This window comes from Cebus imitator, unplaced genomic scaffold (genome assembly GCF_001604975.1).
Source record: "Cebus imitator isolate Cc_AM_T3 unplaced genomic scaffold, Cebus_imitator-1.0 Scaffold527, whole genome shotgun sequence".
NCBI classification, from domain to species: Eukaryota; Metazoa; Chordata; class Mammalia; order Primates; family Cebidae; genus Cebus; species Cebus imitator.
In genome coordinates this window covers 912,086-925,776 of record NW_016107842.1, presented here as the reverse complement: position 1 = coordinate 925,776, position 13,691 = coordinate 912,086, and the positions used below count along the sequence as shown (strand labels likewise).

The 13,691-nt window shown below is 43.3% G+C and overlaps 1 protein-coding gene across 2 annotated transcripts in view; it reads left to right on the top strand.

Annotated features, from left to right (window-relative positions):
- The window catches only part of APOO (apolipoprotein O), a 75,464-nt gene that overhangs the window by 18,553 nt on the left and 43,220 nt on the right, over positions 1-13,691 (top strand). For both annotated transcript variants that reach the window (XM_017514585.2, XM_037733466.1), the window contains exons 2-3: positions 10,921-11,028; positions 12,809-12,928. In XM_017514585.2, the coding sequence (XP_017370074.1) occupies positions 10,921-11,028; positions 12,809-12,928 (228 nt within the window). The remainder of the gene's footprint in view (positions 1-10,920; positions 11,029-12,808; positions 12,929-13,691) is intronic.

The following is a 13,691-nucleotide window of genomic DNA, read 5'->3' as shown; positions in this document are numbered from 1 at the left end:
AAATAGTTTTGTTTCAAGTGAAAAATGCTTTCAGAATGGAAATTATTACAGAAAAGATTGATTGAGGCTGGGTGCAGTGACTCATGCCTATAATCCCAGCACTTTGGGAGGCCAAGGTGGATGAATCACCTGAGGTCAGGAGTTCAAGACCAGCCTGACCAATGTGGCAGAACCCCATCTTTTCTAAAAGTACAAAAATTAGACGGACGTGGTGACACACCCCATTATCCCAGCTATTTGAGAGGCTGAGGCATGAGAATCACTTGAACCCAGGAGGTGGAGATTGTAGTAAGCCAAGACCGTGCCATTGCACTCCAGTCTGGGCGACAGAGCGAGACTCTGTCTGAAAAAAAAAAAGTTAGATTTCAATGAAATTGCTGTGTAGTGAGAAGAGGAGAGAGTTAAAGACTACTCGGAACTCATCAACCTTGAAGAGCTATCCAGAGGAAGAGAAGGCCCAAAGGGAGGAGAGACTACCTAGAAAGTACCTTTCTGCATTGTAGAATATAGAAAGCTTATAGAATGGAGGCAGGATAGAATCCTGTAAGCCAAGGGAAGGGTTCGAAGATACAGAGTAGTTAACCAGTTTCAGGGTGCAACCAAGATGGCAGCTATCCAGTAGGGTTTAATAACTGGGAGGCCATTGGTGGCCTTGGAAAGAAAGGTTTTAGGTACATTGAGTAGTGAAGGGAGGAGGAGATAAAAATGAGAAAGCAAACAGTCTGTCTTTTTGACTTCGTGCTGAAATATGGATGCTTCTCAGCTTGTGGTGGGGTTGCATCCTGATAAACCTATCATAAGTTGAAAATTTTGTCAAGTCAAAAATGCATTTAACACACCTAACTTACCAAACATCATAGTTTAGCCTCCCCTCTGTTAAATGTACTCAGAACACTTTCAGTAGTGCACAGTTGGGCAGAATAATCTAACACAAAGCCTATTTTGTAATAAACTATTGAGTGTCTCATGTACATTATCGAATACTGTACTGAAAGTGAAAAGCAGAATGGTTATATGGGTACTCAAAGTGTGGCTTCTATGAATGCATATCGCTTCTGCACCGTCATAAAGATGAACCATTTGTAAGTTGGAGACCATTTATATAACATACATATAGGAAGGTAAACAGGTTGTAAGTGAATTTTTACAAAGTGAACATACTAGCACTCGAGAAGCTCTTCTCATGGCCCTTCTAGTCATTTCCCAGCTTGCTAAGGGTATCCACTATTCTGCCTTCTAACCATAGTCTACTTTTAAAATAAATTTGTCAGTGGAGGTTAGTAGAAGGGTAAGGTAGCAGTTAGAGAGGGAATTAGGGGTGGAGGGTATTTGTTGTGTTTTGTTTAAGATGAGAGAGATTTTCTTGAATGTAAATGAATATCATAATTTCTCTAGTGGGTGGCCAGTCACTGTTTCTTTTTATGTTTAAGACAGTTTTCATTTTATTCTTTCCAACATTTTTAAAAGTATGTTTGAGTGCTTAGCTTATAAGCGTCTGTTTGTGGAATAGTGGTTTTCAAAACTTAGCTTATCTTGGGAATTGACTTGTGGGCCCCTCTTAGATTCACTGAGTCATACCCTCGGGGGAGGGGGGGGAAGGTGTTAGAATCTGTGCTTTTAAAAAACTCCCCAGGTGATTCTGAAACCTCTTGTGTACACAGGCCTGCAAAGGCCTTTTATCATGAAGCTGGCATATATTTTAAATGAAAGTCTAATAAGATAATAGTTCTATAATTGTAGGAAAATAGAGGGTCACCCTTTTTTTAAATGGGAGAGACTACACGCTAGATTCTCTGTAGAGTTGAAAAAGAAAGCAAATTGTTAGGGATTTGAGCCCCACCATTCATGGGAATCTGAATGATTCTCAGGGTGTCTTATTTAGCTTAAGGTTTTATTTGTCTTTAAGGCAGTTTTACTGGAACATAATCACAGCAGTGTGATCCCAGATCCTGGGCAGTGTACTTTTGTTTGCAAAGCAAGAGCGGTTTCACCTTCTGGGCACCCATTATGATTTGTGTTTACGACTTCACCAGATTCATATCTTAGTAAACTGTGTCTAAGAATCTACCTTTAAAGTTGTGGGAACTGACTGATAAACTCAATCTTTTTTTTGTTTTTTAATGGCACTGCATCCTTGACCTCTTGGGCTCAGGTAATCCTCCCACCTCAGCCTCCCAAGTAGCTGAGACCACAGACATGCCCCACCATACCCCGCTAATTTTTGTATTTTTAGTAGAGATGGGGTTTCACTGGGTTGGCCAGACTGGTCTTGAACTCCTGACTTCGTGATCCACCCACCTCGGCCTCCCAAAGTGGTAGGATTATAGGCGTGAGCCACTGCGCCTGGCTGCCTGAATCTTTTTTTGAATGTTAATTTATTTTTTAAATTGTGGCCTGAGCTTCCCAGAAGCTCTGTAAGAGCAGGGACCATGTCTGCTTATGTGTTGTATCTGTTTAGCACCATGTCTGACATGATGCAGGTGTGCAGTGAATATTTGTTTGAAATAAAATCCTGGTTGACCCCTTCTAATTGTTATAATATAACTTCGCTTGCCGTAACAATTTGTTTTGCCAGTGTCAGTCCTTGGCAAGCTTCAGTGGAGAGGGAGTAAGAAGCAAATATATTTCTTAAAGATAATGACAGCCTGCCCCTTTACACTTCTTGTTAGGGCCTCATCTAACCCAACGCTAGTCCTGGTTGATCTGTTTCCATTGACAAGCCTCTTGCAGACTGTGAAACAAAAGTTGAGACACAGAGAGTCCAAGGTCCAAGATAGAGTGTACCTTGATACCTTGCTGGGGAGTAGAATCAGACCAGAAAGACAGAATGTTCAGCCACAAGAGCGAGATCACTCAATGACACTCCAAGATTTGCAAAGCTAAGGGCCACCAGTTTACCTTTGTCTAAGCCGAATTTTAGTTAGTCTGTGACTATGGGTCATACAGCTGTGTTCAAAACCTCAGACAAACCAACACATTAGAGTCTTTACTTTGAGACCACCAACTAGCTCAATTCCAAGAAAGGTACTTAGTAACTGAAGGGTACACTCCAGATGGGCTGGATCTAGAGAAATGCCTCCACCTTTTCTTTTTTTTCTTTTTTTTTCTTTTTTTTTTTTTTTGAGACAGAGTTTCACTCTTGTCACCCAGGCTGGAGTACAGTGGCAGTCGGCTCACTGCAACCTCCGCCTCCTGAGTTCAAGCAGTTCTCCTGCCTCAGCCTCCAGAGTAACTGGGATTACAGGTGTGCACCACCATGCCCGGCTAATTTTTGTATTTTTAACAGAGACAGAGTTTTACCATGTTGGCCAAGATGTTCTCAATTTCCTGACCTTTTGATACATCTGCCTTGGCTTCCCAACGGGCTGGGATTACGGGTGTGAGCCACTGTGCCTGGCCAAGAAATGCCACCTTTGATCTAACCTATAACTTAGCACTAATTGGAGATGCAGCTCTTAACAGAGTTTGCTTGACTTTGATCAAGCAAACCCAACTCATCTAATTCAAAGTAGAGCATATCTTATTGGTTCTTGGCAGGTGCACATGTACTCATTTTCTGGGCCAGGTCATCTGCTCTGAGCAAACAAGGCTTCACAAGCACTGTCACTTGGGACAGGGAGTGCTCTTGGTACATGCAGTCTAGAGATTCCAACCCTGCATCAGAAAACGTGTGGGGGAGATCTCACTGATTGGGAGGCATATCCAGTCCGATTATACCATAATGGATCGGGACTTCTCATGGAGACAGAATACCTTTGTGTTCTTGTCTCACAAAACAACCTATCCAGATTGCAAACAGGAGGAAAGTTGATAAAGCTAGAGAATTTTTTTTCTTATGATGCAGACCCTGAATGTTGGTTGTGTTTCTTCAAGGAACCGGATTGTTCTTCCTTGGGGAGACAAAAGATTGAAGAAGGTTCTTCTTCATGTCCTCTCTGTGCCCTTGCACTTTCCTGGGGTGATCTCTGCCCATCTTAGCCTTTCCCTTCTTAAATCCTGATTTTGAATAGGTTGACCTGAATACTCAATATGAGCCCTAACAAATTATGATAACCACCTGGCAGGCACACAGTGTCCAAGAGTGCCATTTGTGATAATATCTGGTCTGGCCAGCTTCCTTTTTACTGTTAGAGGGAAAGGTGGTGAGTGGACTGAGGCAAGGTGGGGTCATCTCGCACCAGGAGGCGCCCCCTTTGATGTCAAAAAGGAAGATGAATCAGCCAAGATGTTGAGTGCATCAGCTTCAGCCTTGTCTGTCTGCCTGAGGACCTTTTGCCAAGGCTTCTCCCATGGGTTTCGATCACGTGGATCTATACCAGTTCCTTACCATGGTCAGGTGTGTGGCTCTTTCCTTCCTAGGAATGAGCTTGGCATGGATTAGGTATGCTAGAGCCCATGGATTTTTTAAAAAGTATAATTTACATATAGTGAAACAGATAGATTTTTAAGTTGTACAATCTTAGATGTACAATTTGAGCTTTGACAAATGTATACACCTTGTGTAACCCACATCCCCATCAAGATATGGATTATTTCACCCCAGAAAGTTCACTTGTGTCCCTTCTCCATAAGTCCACTTCCTTTCAACCCCCACCTCTCCCACCCAGTAGAGATTGTTCTGGTTTCTTTTACTGTGTTTGAGGCCATGGATTTTAAAACATAAAGATTTTCTTAAAGTTTGGATGGTGAGAGATGTCAGAAGATAGTATTTACTCAAGTAAATCAGAGGTTCTCAGTGGGAGAGTTGCTCCCCAGGAGGCATTTGGCAGCATCCGGAGACGTTTTTGACTGTCATGACTGGGAGGAGGTGCTACTGGCATCTAGTGGGTAGAGGATAGGGATGCTGCCAAACTTCCTGCTGTGCCCAGGACAGCCCTATGACAAAGAAGGACCCAGCACAAATGTCAATAGTGCTGAGTTTGAGAAATCCCCGAGTAAATCCTGTGTTCTCTGCAGAGTCAGAATTATGGACCTGGGGAGTGTTCATTTGTGGGTCTCCCAGGTCTCCTGGGGTGAGGTTTGCTTTTTCTTTATTTTGTTTGCTTGTCTGTTGAGAGCTTGCTGGAATCTGAAAAGGCCACTGCAGGAGCCAGCTTTCTTTGGTGCCACCACCCTTGTGGCCACAGTTCTTGCTGTGGGATGGGGATCAGGGTGGGCTTAGGGAGGAAAACTAATAGGAGAAGAGAAAGAAGAAAATGATTTAGGCAGTAAAGGGAGGCAGGCCTAGAATAATATTAAAACTAGAAAAACAAGTAAGATAAGAGGGAAAGGTAAAGTAGAAATTAATAATTAAGAATCCAATAAAAAAGATAAATGAGTTGCAATTTAAAAATCAAAGATAGGCTGGCCGTGTTGGCTCATGCCTGTAATCCCAGCACTTTGGGAGGTTGAGGCAGGTGGATCACTTGAGCCCAGGAGTTTGAGACCAGCCTGGGCAACATGATAAAACCCTGTCTCTACTAAAAATAGAGAAATTAGCCAGACATGGTGGTGGGTACCTGTAATCCCAGTTACTCAGGAGGCTGAAGCAGGAGAATCGCTTGAACCTGGGAGGCGGAGTTTGCAGTGAGCCAAGATCATGCCACTGCACCTGCACTCCAGCCTGTGCAACAAGAGCAAGACTCTGTCTCAAAAAAATTTATATGTATGTACATATATATGGAGAAAAGAATTCTACAAAGTTCCAAAAAGCAAAACTTAAATTTGCTGTGCTCCAAGTACTACATTGAATCCACGCAAATGAAATGATGTGTAGGCATTGTATTAGGTATTATAAGTAATCTAGAGATGATTTAAAGTATACAGGAGGCTGTGCAGAGATTATATACAAATACTAGGCCATTTTAGATAAAGGACTTGAGCATCCATGGATTTTTGGTATTGTGGGGAGAGGTCCTGGATCCAATCCCCAATGGATACCAGTATATAAAAATGAGGATGAAGAGGACACTGTGAAACCAATAGAGGCTAACTGAGGGAGTGGAGAGGGGGCGGGGCACCAGCTTGGGCACCTAAAGGAGGGAAGTTGGAAACAAAGTCCTGGGGTGGGGCTGGCTTGCCTCCTGCCTCCATGGAGAGTTCTTAGTAGAAGCAGCGTGGTCTGTTGGTCCTGGGCAGACCTAGAAAGCAGATAGCAATGAATTGGCGCCTCCAGATGCTAGCAGCCTTACAAGCCTCTGATGAGGGCTCCGGGAGGGAACCACTTGGGTACTGTAGAGAACTCTTGGGTGGCTCAGCCTTAGACAGCTTGGTGTCTTTAAAAAGAGCTGGAAGGCTAGGTGCAGTGGCTCATGCCTGTAATCCCAGCACTTTGGGAGGCCAAGGTGGGAGGATTGCTTAAGCCCAGGAGTTTGAGACCAGCTTGAGCAACCTGATGAGACCCTATCTCTACTAATATATAGATGTGTGTTTGGCCAGGCTGGAATGCAGTAGCACGATGTCGGGTCACTGCAGCCTCCGCCGCCCAGGTTCAGGTTCAAGCAATTCTCCTGCCGCAGCCTCCGGAGTAGCTGGGATTGCAGGCGTCTGCCAACACTCCTGGCTAATTTTTGTATTTTTAGTAGAGACTGAGTTTCAACATATTGGCCAGGCTGGTCTCAAACTCCTGACCTCAGGTAATCTGCCCACCTCAGCCTCCCAAAGTGTTGGGATTACAGGCGTGAGCCACCGTGCCCATCCTTACTGTGCTTTATGAGAAATAAATGCACCCTTGAAGTGCTGAGGAAGTCCAGATCCCAAAATCATGTTCTCATGTACTTAAAATTTCAAGTCAACTTTGTCTTAATTTCCAAAAGACAAGAGTTTCTAAGTTTGTCTACTTAGCTTTTCAAGTAAAATAAAAGATGTATAGATAGATGACTAGACCTCTAGCTGTCTGTGTGTCTCTGGAAAATATCCAAAACCAACTCATCGTCTTTCCCTCAGACTTGCCCCTCCTTCTCTACTTCCTCTCTCAGGAATGCTGTGTCACCACCAAACTAGAAAAACCCATCAGAAACTCCAAGGTCACTTAAAATCGACTCTTCCTGATTTTCAAGACTACAATACATTGCTATTAACTATAGTCACCGTGTAATACAGCAGCTCTCTTGAACCACTCCTCCTTTCTAACTGAAACTTTGTACCTTTGACCAAGATCTCCCTGACTTCCCCCCAGCCCCTGTCCCTGGTAGCTACCATGGTGTTCCCTACTTCCGTTAGTTGAACTTTTTTAGATTCCACAAAAATAAATTTGTGAGGTAATGCATATGTTAATTAGCTCAATTTAGCCATTCCTCAATGTGTACATATTTCAAAACAGCATGTTGTACACGATAAATATATATGTGAATCATGTCAGTTTCAAAATTAATTTAAAAATAAATAAAAATTAATTAAAAAAAGAAACCAAGGTGATCGTCACCCCTCCTTTCCCATTGATCACTAAGTCCTGCTAATTCTGCCTATTAAACTGTCTCAATTCCACTTTCTCTTCTTTCTCCTCTCCTGTGCAATCTTTCCTTGGGCCCTCGTTGCTTTCCTGCATTGTTTTAGCAGCACCATAACTGGTCATCTGGCCCTTTAATGACTCAAACCACCACACTGGGAAATCATGATCTTTCTAAACGGCAAACTTGATTCTATGTTCTATCCCCTTATTTGAGATCTTTTGGTATTTATTACCTAGGACTTTATGTGAGCCACGCGAGGCCCATTATGATCTGGCTACAACCAACTTCTCTAACTCATCTCCCTGTCACTCTGCCCCCTCCCACAAAACTCGGACTCCCTGTATTTCTCCCATGGTGTTTCCCAGCTTCATGGCTTCACACATGCTTATTCATCAGTCTGTAATGTTCTATACTTGTTTTGCCTTTCTGTAGAACTGCCTAAGAGCAGGGAAAATTCATGCTTTTGAAACAGGAAAATTTCCCTTGTCACTCTTACGGGGCATGCAGTGGGGGTGTGGCTCACTTCTCAGGTGCCCCACTGCTCAAAACCTCTAGAGAAAGCAGGCAGATGGGCAGGTCGTGGGGAGTGTGGGCTCCAACTCCATGGCAGCGTCTAGGGGTGGATGTTTACAGCTCCTGAAACCCCAGTGGGCGTCTGGTACCGTGTACTCTTTTAATTTTGCCGTCAGTAGGCAGCTTGTGTTAATCAACTGAGTTAGACACTCTACCTTATCGCAAGGACAGAGGGCTTTCTGTATCCTGTGGTTCTTGCCTGAGTATACTGGAAAAATTGGATCACATGTGGGCTTGGGGAATTAGTACAAGGTTTTATTGAATGGTAGAAGTAGCTCTCAGCAGATGAATGTGGAGCCAGAAGGGGTACGGAGTGGGAAGGTGGTTTTCCCCTGGAGTCAGGCCTGCTTAGTGGCTGGGCTCTCCTACCACCCTCAGCCGAACTTCGCATTGTCCTGCCATTCTGCTGTTGGTGGCCTGCTGGAGTTTGTTAGTGTGTTCTTCTGCGGGTGTGTTCTTCCACGCCTCTGCTTCTCTTGACCTCCAGCTGCTCATATGCTCTTCTGTCAGTGTCCAGTCACTTGTGTCTATCATAGGCACAGGATGGGGCGTGGTGAGCCAGGGTGGTCTTAGGAAATGCAACATTTGGGGGGGCACAAAAACAAAAATGCCTGCCTTCACCTAGGTTGGTGGCCAGGCCCAGAGGTGGAGCCCTAGCCAGGGACCATGCCCTTCTCTGCCCAGCATTTCCCTGCCCTACCTCCCGTATCACTTTTATTTTATTTATTTATTTTTTGAGACAGGGTCTCACTCTGTCACCCAGGCTGGAGTGCAATGGCACCATCTTGGCTTACTGCAATTTCCCACCTTCTGGGTTCAAGCGATTCTTGTGCCTCAGTCTCCCTTATTTTATTTTTTAATTTGTCCTAGGCCAAGTGCAGTGGCTCATGCCTATAATCCCAGCACTTTGGGAGGTTGACGTGGGTGGATCATTTGAGTCCAGGAGTTCAAGATCAGCTTGGACAACATGGCAAAACCTGTCTACAAAAAAATACAAAAATTAGCTGGGCATGGTGGTGCATGCCTGTAGTCCCAGCTACTTGGGAGACTGAGACAGGAGGAATGCTTGAGCCTGGGACTAGGAGGTTACAGTGAGCAGAGATCCTGCCACTGCGCTCCAGCCTAAGCCGCAGTGTGAAACCCTGCTTTAAAAAAAAAAATTGTCGGCCAGGCATGGTGGCTCATGCCTGTAATCCCAGCACTTTGGTAGGCTGATTGGTCATTTTGAGACCAGCCTCCTGACCAACACGGTGAAACCCCATCTCTTAAAAAAAAAATTGTCTATTTACTTACATCTATCAAGTTCTTCCTATCAGATTGGAAGCCCTTTCAGGGTGAGGATATGTCTTACTCCGTATGCCGGCTGTGCCTAACACACAAGACATGCTCAATAATTGTTTATTTCCTGCTCGAATGAGACAAAGGAAATGGATGGAGGAGAGGTGGAAAATAAATGAGCGATTGATTTCTCTCGATTTAGGCATGATTTAGCATCTTGGAAATCATATTACTGAGATTTGCAGTACCTATAATGTGAAAGACTAGGCTATTCTGTAAGACAAAACATAATGCAAGCTAAAATATAACAAAAATGTCTGTTAAAACGTATGCCTGGAAATTCCCATATTTCAGAAGCAAAGAGTTGAAAGCCATTTAAAAAAAGTGGTTATGACTTTAACTGGTTTAAAATAATTGATAAATCTTCAAGTATTAAGTGTGCATCTTGAGGTCATAATTTCAAGGCAATATTGCTATAGATTTCTTTTTCTTTTTTATTTTTTTGAGACGGAGTCTCGCTCTGTCGCCAGGCTGGAATGCAGTGGCGCAATCTTGACTCACTGCAACCTCCGGATCCCGGGTTCAAGCAATTCTCCTGCCTCAGCCTCCCAAGTAGCTGGGACTACAGGCACGTGCCATCATGCCTGGCTAATTGTTTTGTATTTTAGTAGAGACTGGGTTTCACCATGCTGGCCAGGATGGTCTCTGTCTCCTGACCTCATGATCCGCCTACCTCAGCCTCCCAAAGTACTGAGATTACAGGCATGACATTGCACCTGGCCTATTGCTACAGATTTCTTTTGCTTCTGAGGTAAGCAGCTATTGCTTATTAGCCAGCTATTGCTGACATTCGTCCATGTGGTTTGTGTCTATCACAATTATTAGGCAGAACCAGCAGCACCAGGATACAACCTAAGTTGATCAATATCCCTCCTAGAAAACTGTCACAACCTTCACAGGAGGGGTCTGATTTTTTTATATTCACAGTTTAAATTTAAAAACCCATAGCTCTCCCCTCTTCTCAGCTAATCTTTTTTTTTTTTTTTTTAATGGAGCAATCATTTTGTGTGTGTGAAACAGAGTCTCACTCCATCACCCAGGCTGGAGTGTAGTGGCATGATCATGGCTCATTGCAGCCTTAAACTCAAAAGGTTCTCCCACCTCAGTCTCCTGAGTAGCTGGCACTACAGGCATACACCACCACGCCTGGCTAATTTTTTAAAAATATATTTTGTAGTCTGGGCACAGTGGGTCACGCCTGTAATCCCAACACTTTGGGAGGCCAAGCCTGAGGTTGGGAGTTCGAGACCAGTCTGGCCAACATGGCAGAACCCCATCTCTACTAAAAATAAAAAAATTAGCTGGGCATGTTGGCAGACGCCTATAATCCCAGCTACTTGAGAAGCTAAGGTAGGAGAATCGCTTGAACTTGGGAGGCAGAGGTTGCAGTGAGCTGAGGCCATGCCACTGCACTCCAGCCTGGGTGACAGAGCAAGACTCCATCTCGAAAATGTAAAAATAAAATAAAGCACAGTAAGCCTTTCATGGTGGAAAGTGGCTGAGGTTATGAATATGCTCACATTTTGCACATTTGGTCTGTAACATAGAGAGAAGGTTTAAGATTGCTTCTGCATTTCAGGTAATTCAGAGGTCCGTGGGGCCGGCCAGCCTGAGCTTGCTCACCTTCAAAGTCTATGCTGTACCAAAAAAGGACTCACCTCCCAAAAATTCTGTGAAGGTTGATGAGGTAACATGCTGTTTATGTTGTGGTATATTCTGAGTGTCTGATTTAGTTACTCTTGGAGAATTTTTTACAAATTGTATATCAGAAAGATGTGACTGTTTAAAAGACATTTATTTATTTGTTTTTTTGAGATGGAGTTTCACTCTTGTTGCCCAGGCTAGAGTGCAATGGTACGATCTCGGCTCACTACAACCTCTGCCTCCTGGGTTCAAGCGATTCTCCTGCCTCAACCTCCCAAGTAGCTGGGGTTACAGGCATGTGCCACCACGCCTGGCTAATTTTGTATTTTTAGTAGAGACAAAGTTTCACCATGTTGGCCAGGCTGGTTTTGAAATTCTGACCTCAGGCGATCCATTCGCCTCGGCCTCCCAAAGTACTGGGATTACAGGTGTGAAACACCTTGCCTGGCCAAAAGACATTTAAATGGAGAAAATATATTTCCTTGTAGTTGGTTTAATTTGTGGGAAATTAATAAACTATTGCTTTTTCAACAGATAAACTTTAATGGTACTTAGCTAAGGGCACAATTAAGGAATACTTTATAAATGTTTACTCGGGAATCCACTTTGTCCCAATAGGTTTATACGCACAGCTCACTTTTCTAAGTGGTCTGCCTGATTCTTGGCTTATCTTGATTTTTATCAAGCCAAGAAGATATTCACATTTTTTCCTCTCTAAGAAATTAGAGATCTGGATCCTTTCTGTTTCTTGGCTGGAGGAGACGCTCATAAGTATATACTTAATAAATACTAAATTAAAAAAAAAAAAAGAAATCTTCTCTCTACTGTTTACATTCCTTTTTGGTCTGTACTTCCCATTAATTATTTTGGATATTCAGTTTCTGTTGCCTTTGAATACAGTGAGGTAAGGATCTGCCTTCAGTCCTGGGTAGGGTTACTTGATTGGTGTTTACATAAAGCTAATTAGCTTATCTTTTGACCTTTACTCTCTTCTCAGGCCTTGGCACAGTGGCATTTTTGAGGGTGAAGAAGGCAGCCAGCAGTGGCTGTGAGAAGTTCTCTGGGTGGGGAACAAACCTGGTGTCCTGCTTTGATTAACCACAGACCAATCATTTGAACTGAGTGACATGCCCTTCGGTTACTCTCAAGCTTTTGTAACCCCTTCACCTACCCTTTAGAGGAATAGAATCCTTTTTCCAAACTCAATCTAAGGTGGAATACCAAATACCAGTATATAACATGGATAAAGAGGAGCTGCTTTGTTTGCATTCAGTAGGTGGGGAGAGGGTAGGACACCTCATAGCCTTGCCCTTTCGGCCTTGGCCTGGTTGATTTAAGGAAATAAGGTGCACAGATAGTTTGAGGTCAAGTTCAGGTTTCACGTAACCCTTAGAGTCACTGGAATTTATTAATTATTATTTATTTTCGAGTTGGAGTCTCGCTCTTTTGCCCAGGCTGGAGTACAGTGGTACCATCTTGGCTCACCACTACCTCCACCTTCCAGGTTTAAACAATTCTCCTGCCTCAGCCACCCAAGTAGCTGGGATTACAGGCGTGTGCCGCCACACCCGGCTAATTTTTGTATTTTTAGTAGAGAAGGGGTTTTGCCATGTTGCCGAGGCTGGTCTTAAACTCCTGACCTCAAGTGATCCATCTGTCTTAGCCTCTCAAAGTGCTGGGATTACACACATGAGCCACCATGCCTGACTGCAGAGTCACTATAATTCATGAATTATTAGAAATATTAAATACTTACAAAGTTGATAAATTTATCCCATAAACAGTACATCTTTTAAATCTTTGTTTTGTTTTAATATGCACAGCTTTCACTCTACTCAGTTCCCAAAGGTCAATCGAAGTATGTGGAGGAGTCAAGGAGCCCACTTGAAGAAAGCATCTCACAGCTCCGACACTACTGTGAGCCATACACAAGCTGGTGTCAGGTACAACTATTCTAAAAATGGAATGAACGCACTTCTGTTTAGAGTCAATAGAGAAAAGTCTATATTGGCTGCATGTTTTTGGAAAAAGGCATGATAAAGGGCCCCAAGATGGTTGACAGAGGCTGGGAAGGGTAGTGGGGACCTGGACGGAAGGTGGGGAAAAAAATAGCAAGAATGATAAGACCTGTTTGATAGCACAGCAGGGTGACTATAGTCAACCATAATTTAATTGTACGTTTTAAAATAAAGAGGGTAATTGGATTGTTTGTAACACTAAGGATAAACGCTTGAGGGGATGGATACCCCATTCTCTATGTTGTGATTATTTCACTTTGCATGCCTGTGTCAACACATCTCATGTACCCCATAAATGTATATACCTACTATGTACCGTCTATGTACTATGTAAACTTCTGGTAGTTAAGATAAAGTCAGCACATTTGTGCAAATATTTTTTTATCAGGTAGGCATGACTACTGTTATTCCTAGTGTGTCTGTTTTGTAATAAAAGTACTTAGTCTCTACCTTTCAGCCTAAGATTGCTTTTCATTTTTTATTTTTTCTTCCATGCATGATACTCAGTGCACAGAATATCTCTCTGGGTGATAAATTAGTTATCAACATGTTTATTTCCACTACTACTAAATAGAAAAACTGGCCAGGCGCGGTGGCTCATGCCTGTAATCCCGACACTTTGGGAGGCTGAGGTGGGCGGATCACGAGATCAGGAGATCGAGACCATCCTGGTTAACATGGTGAAACC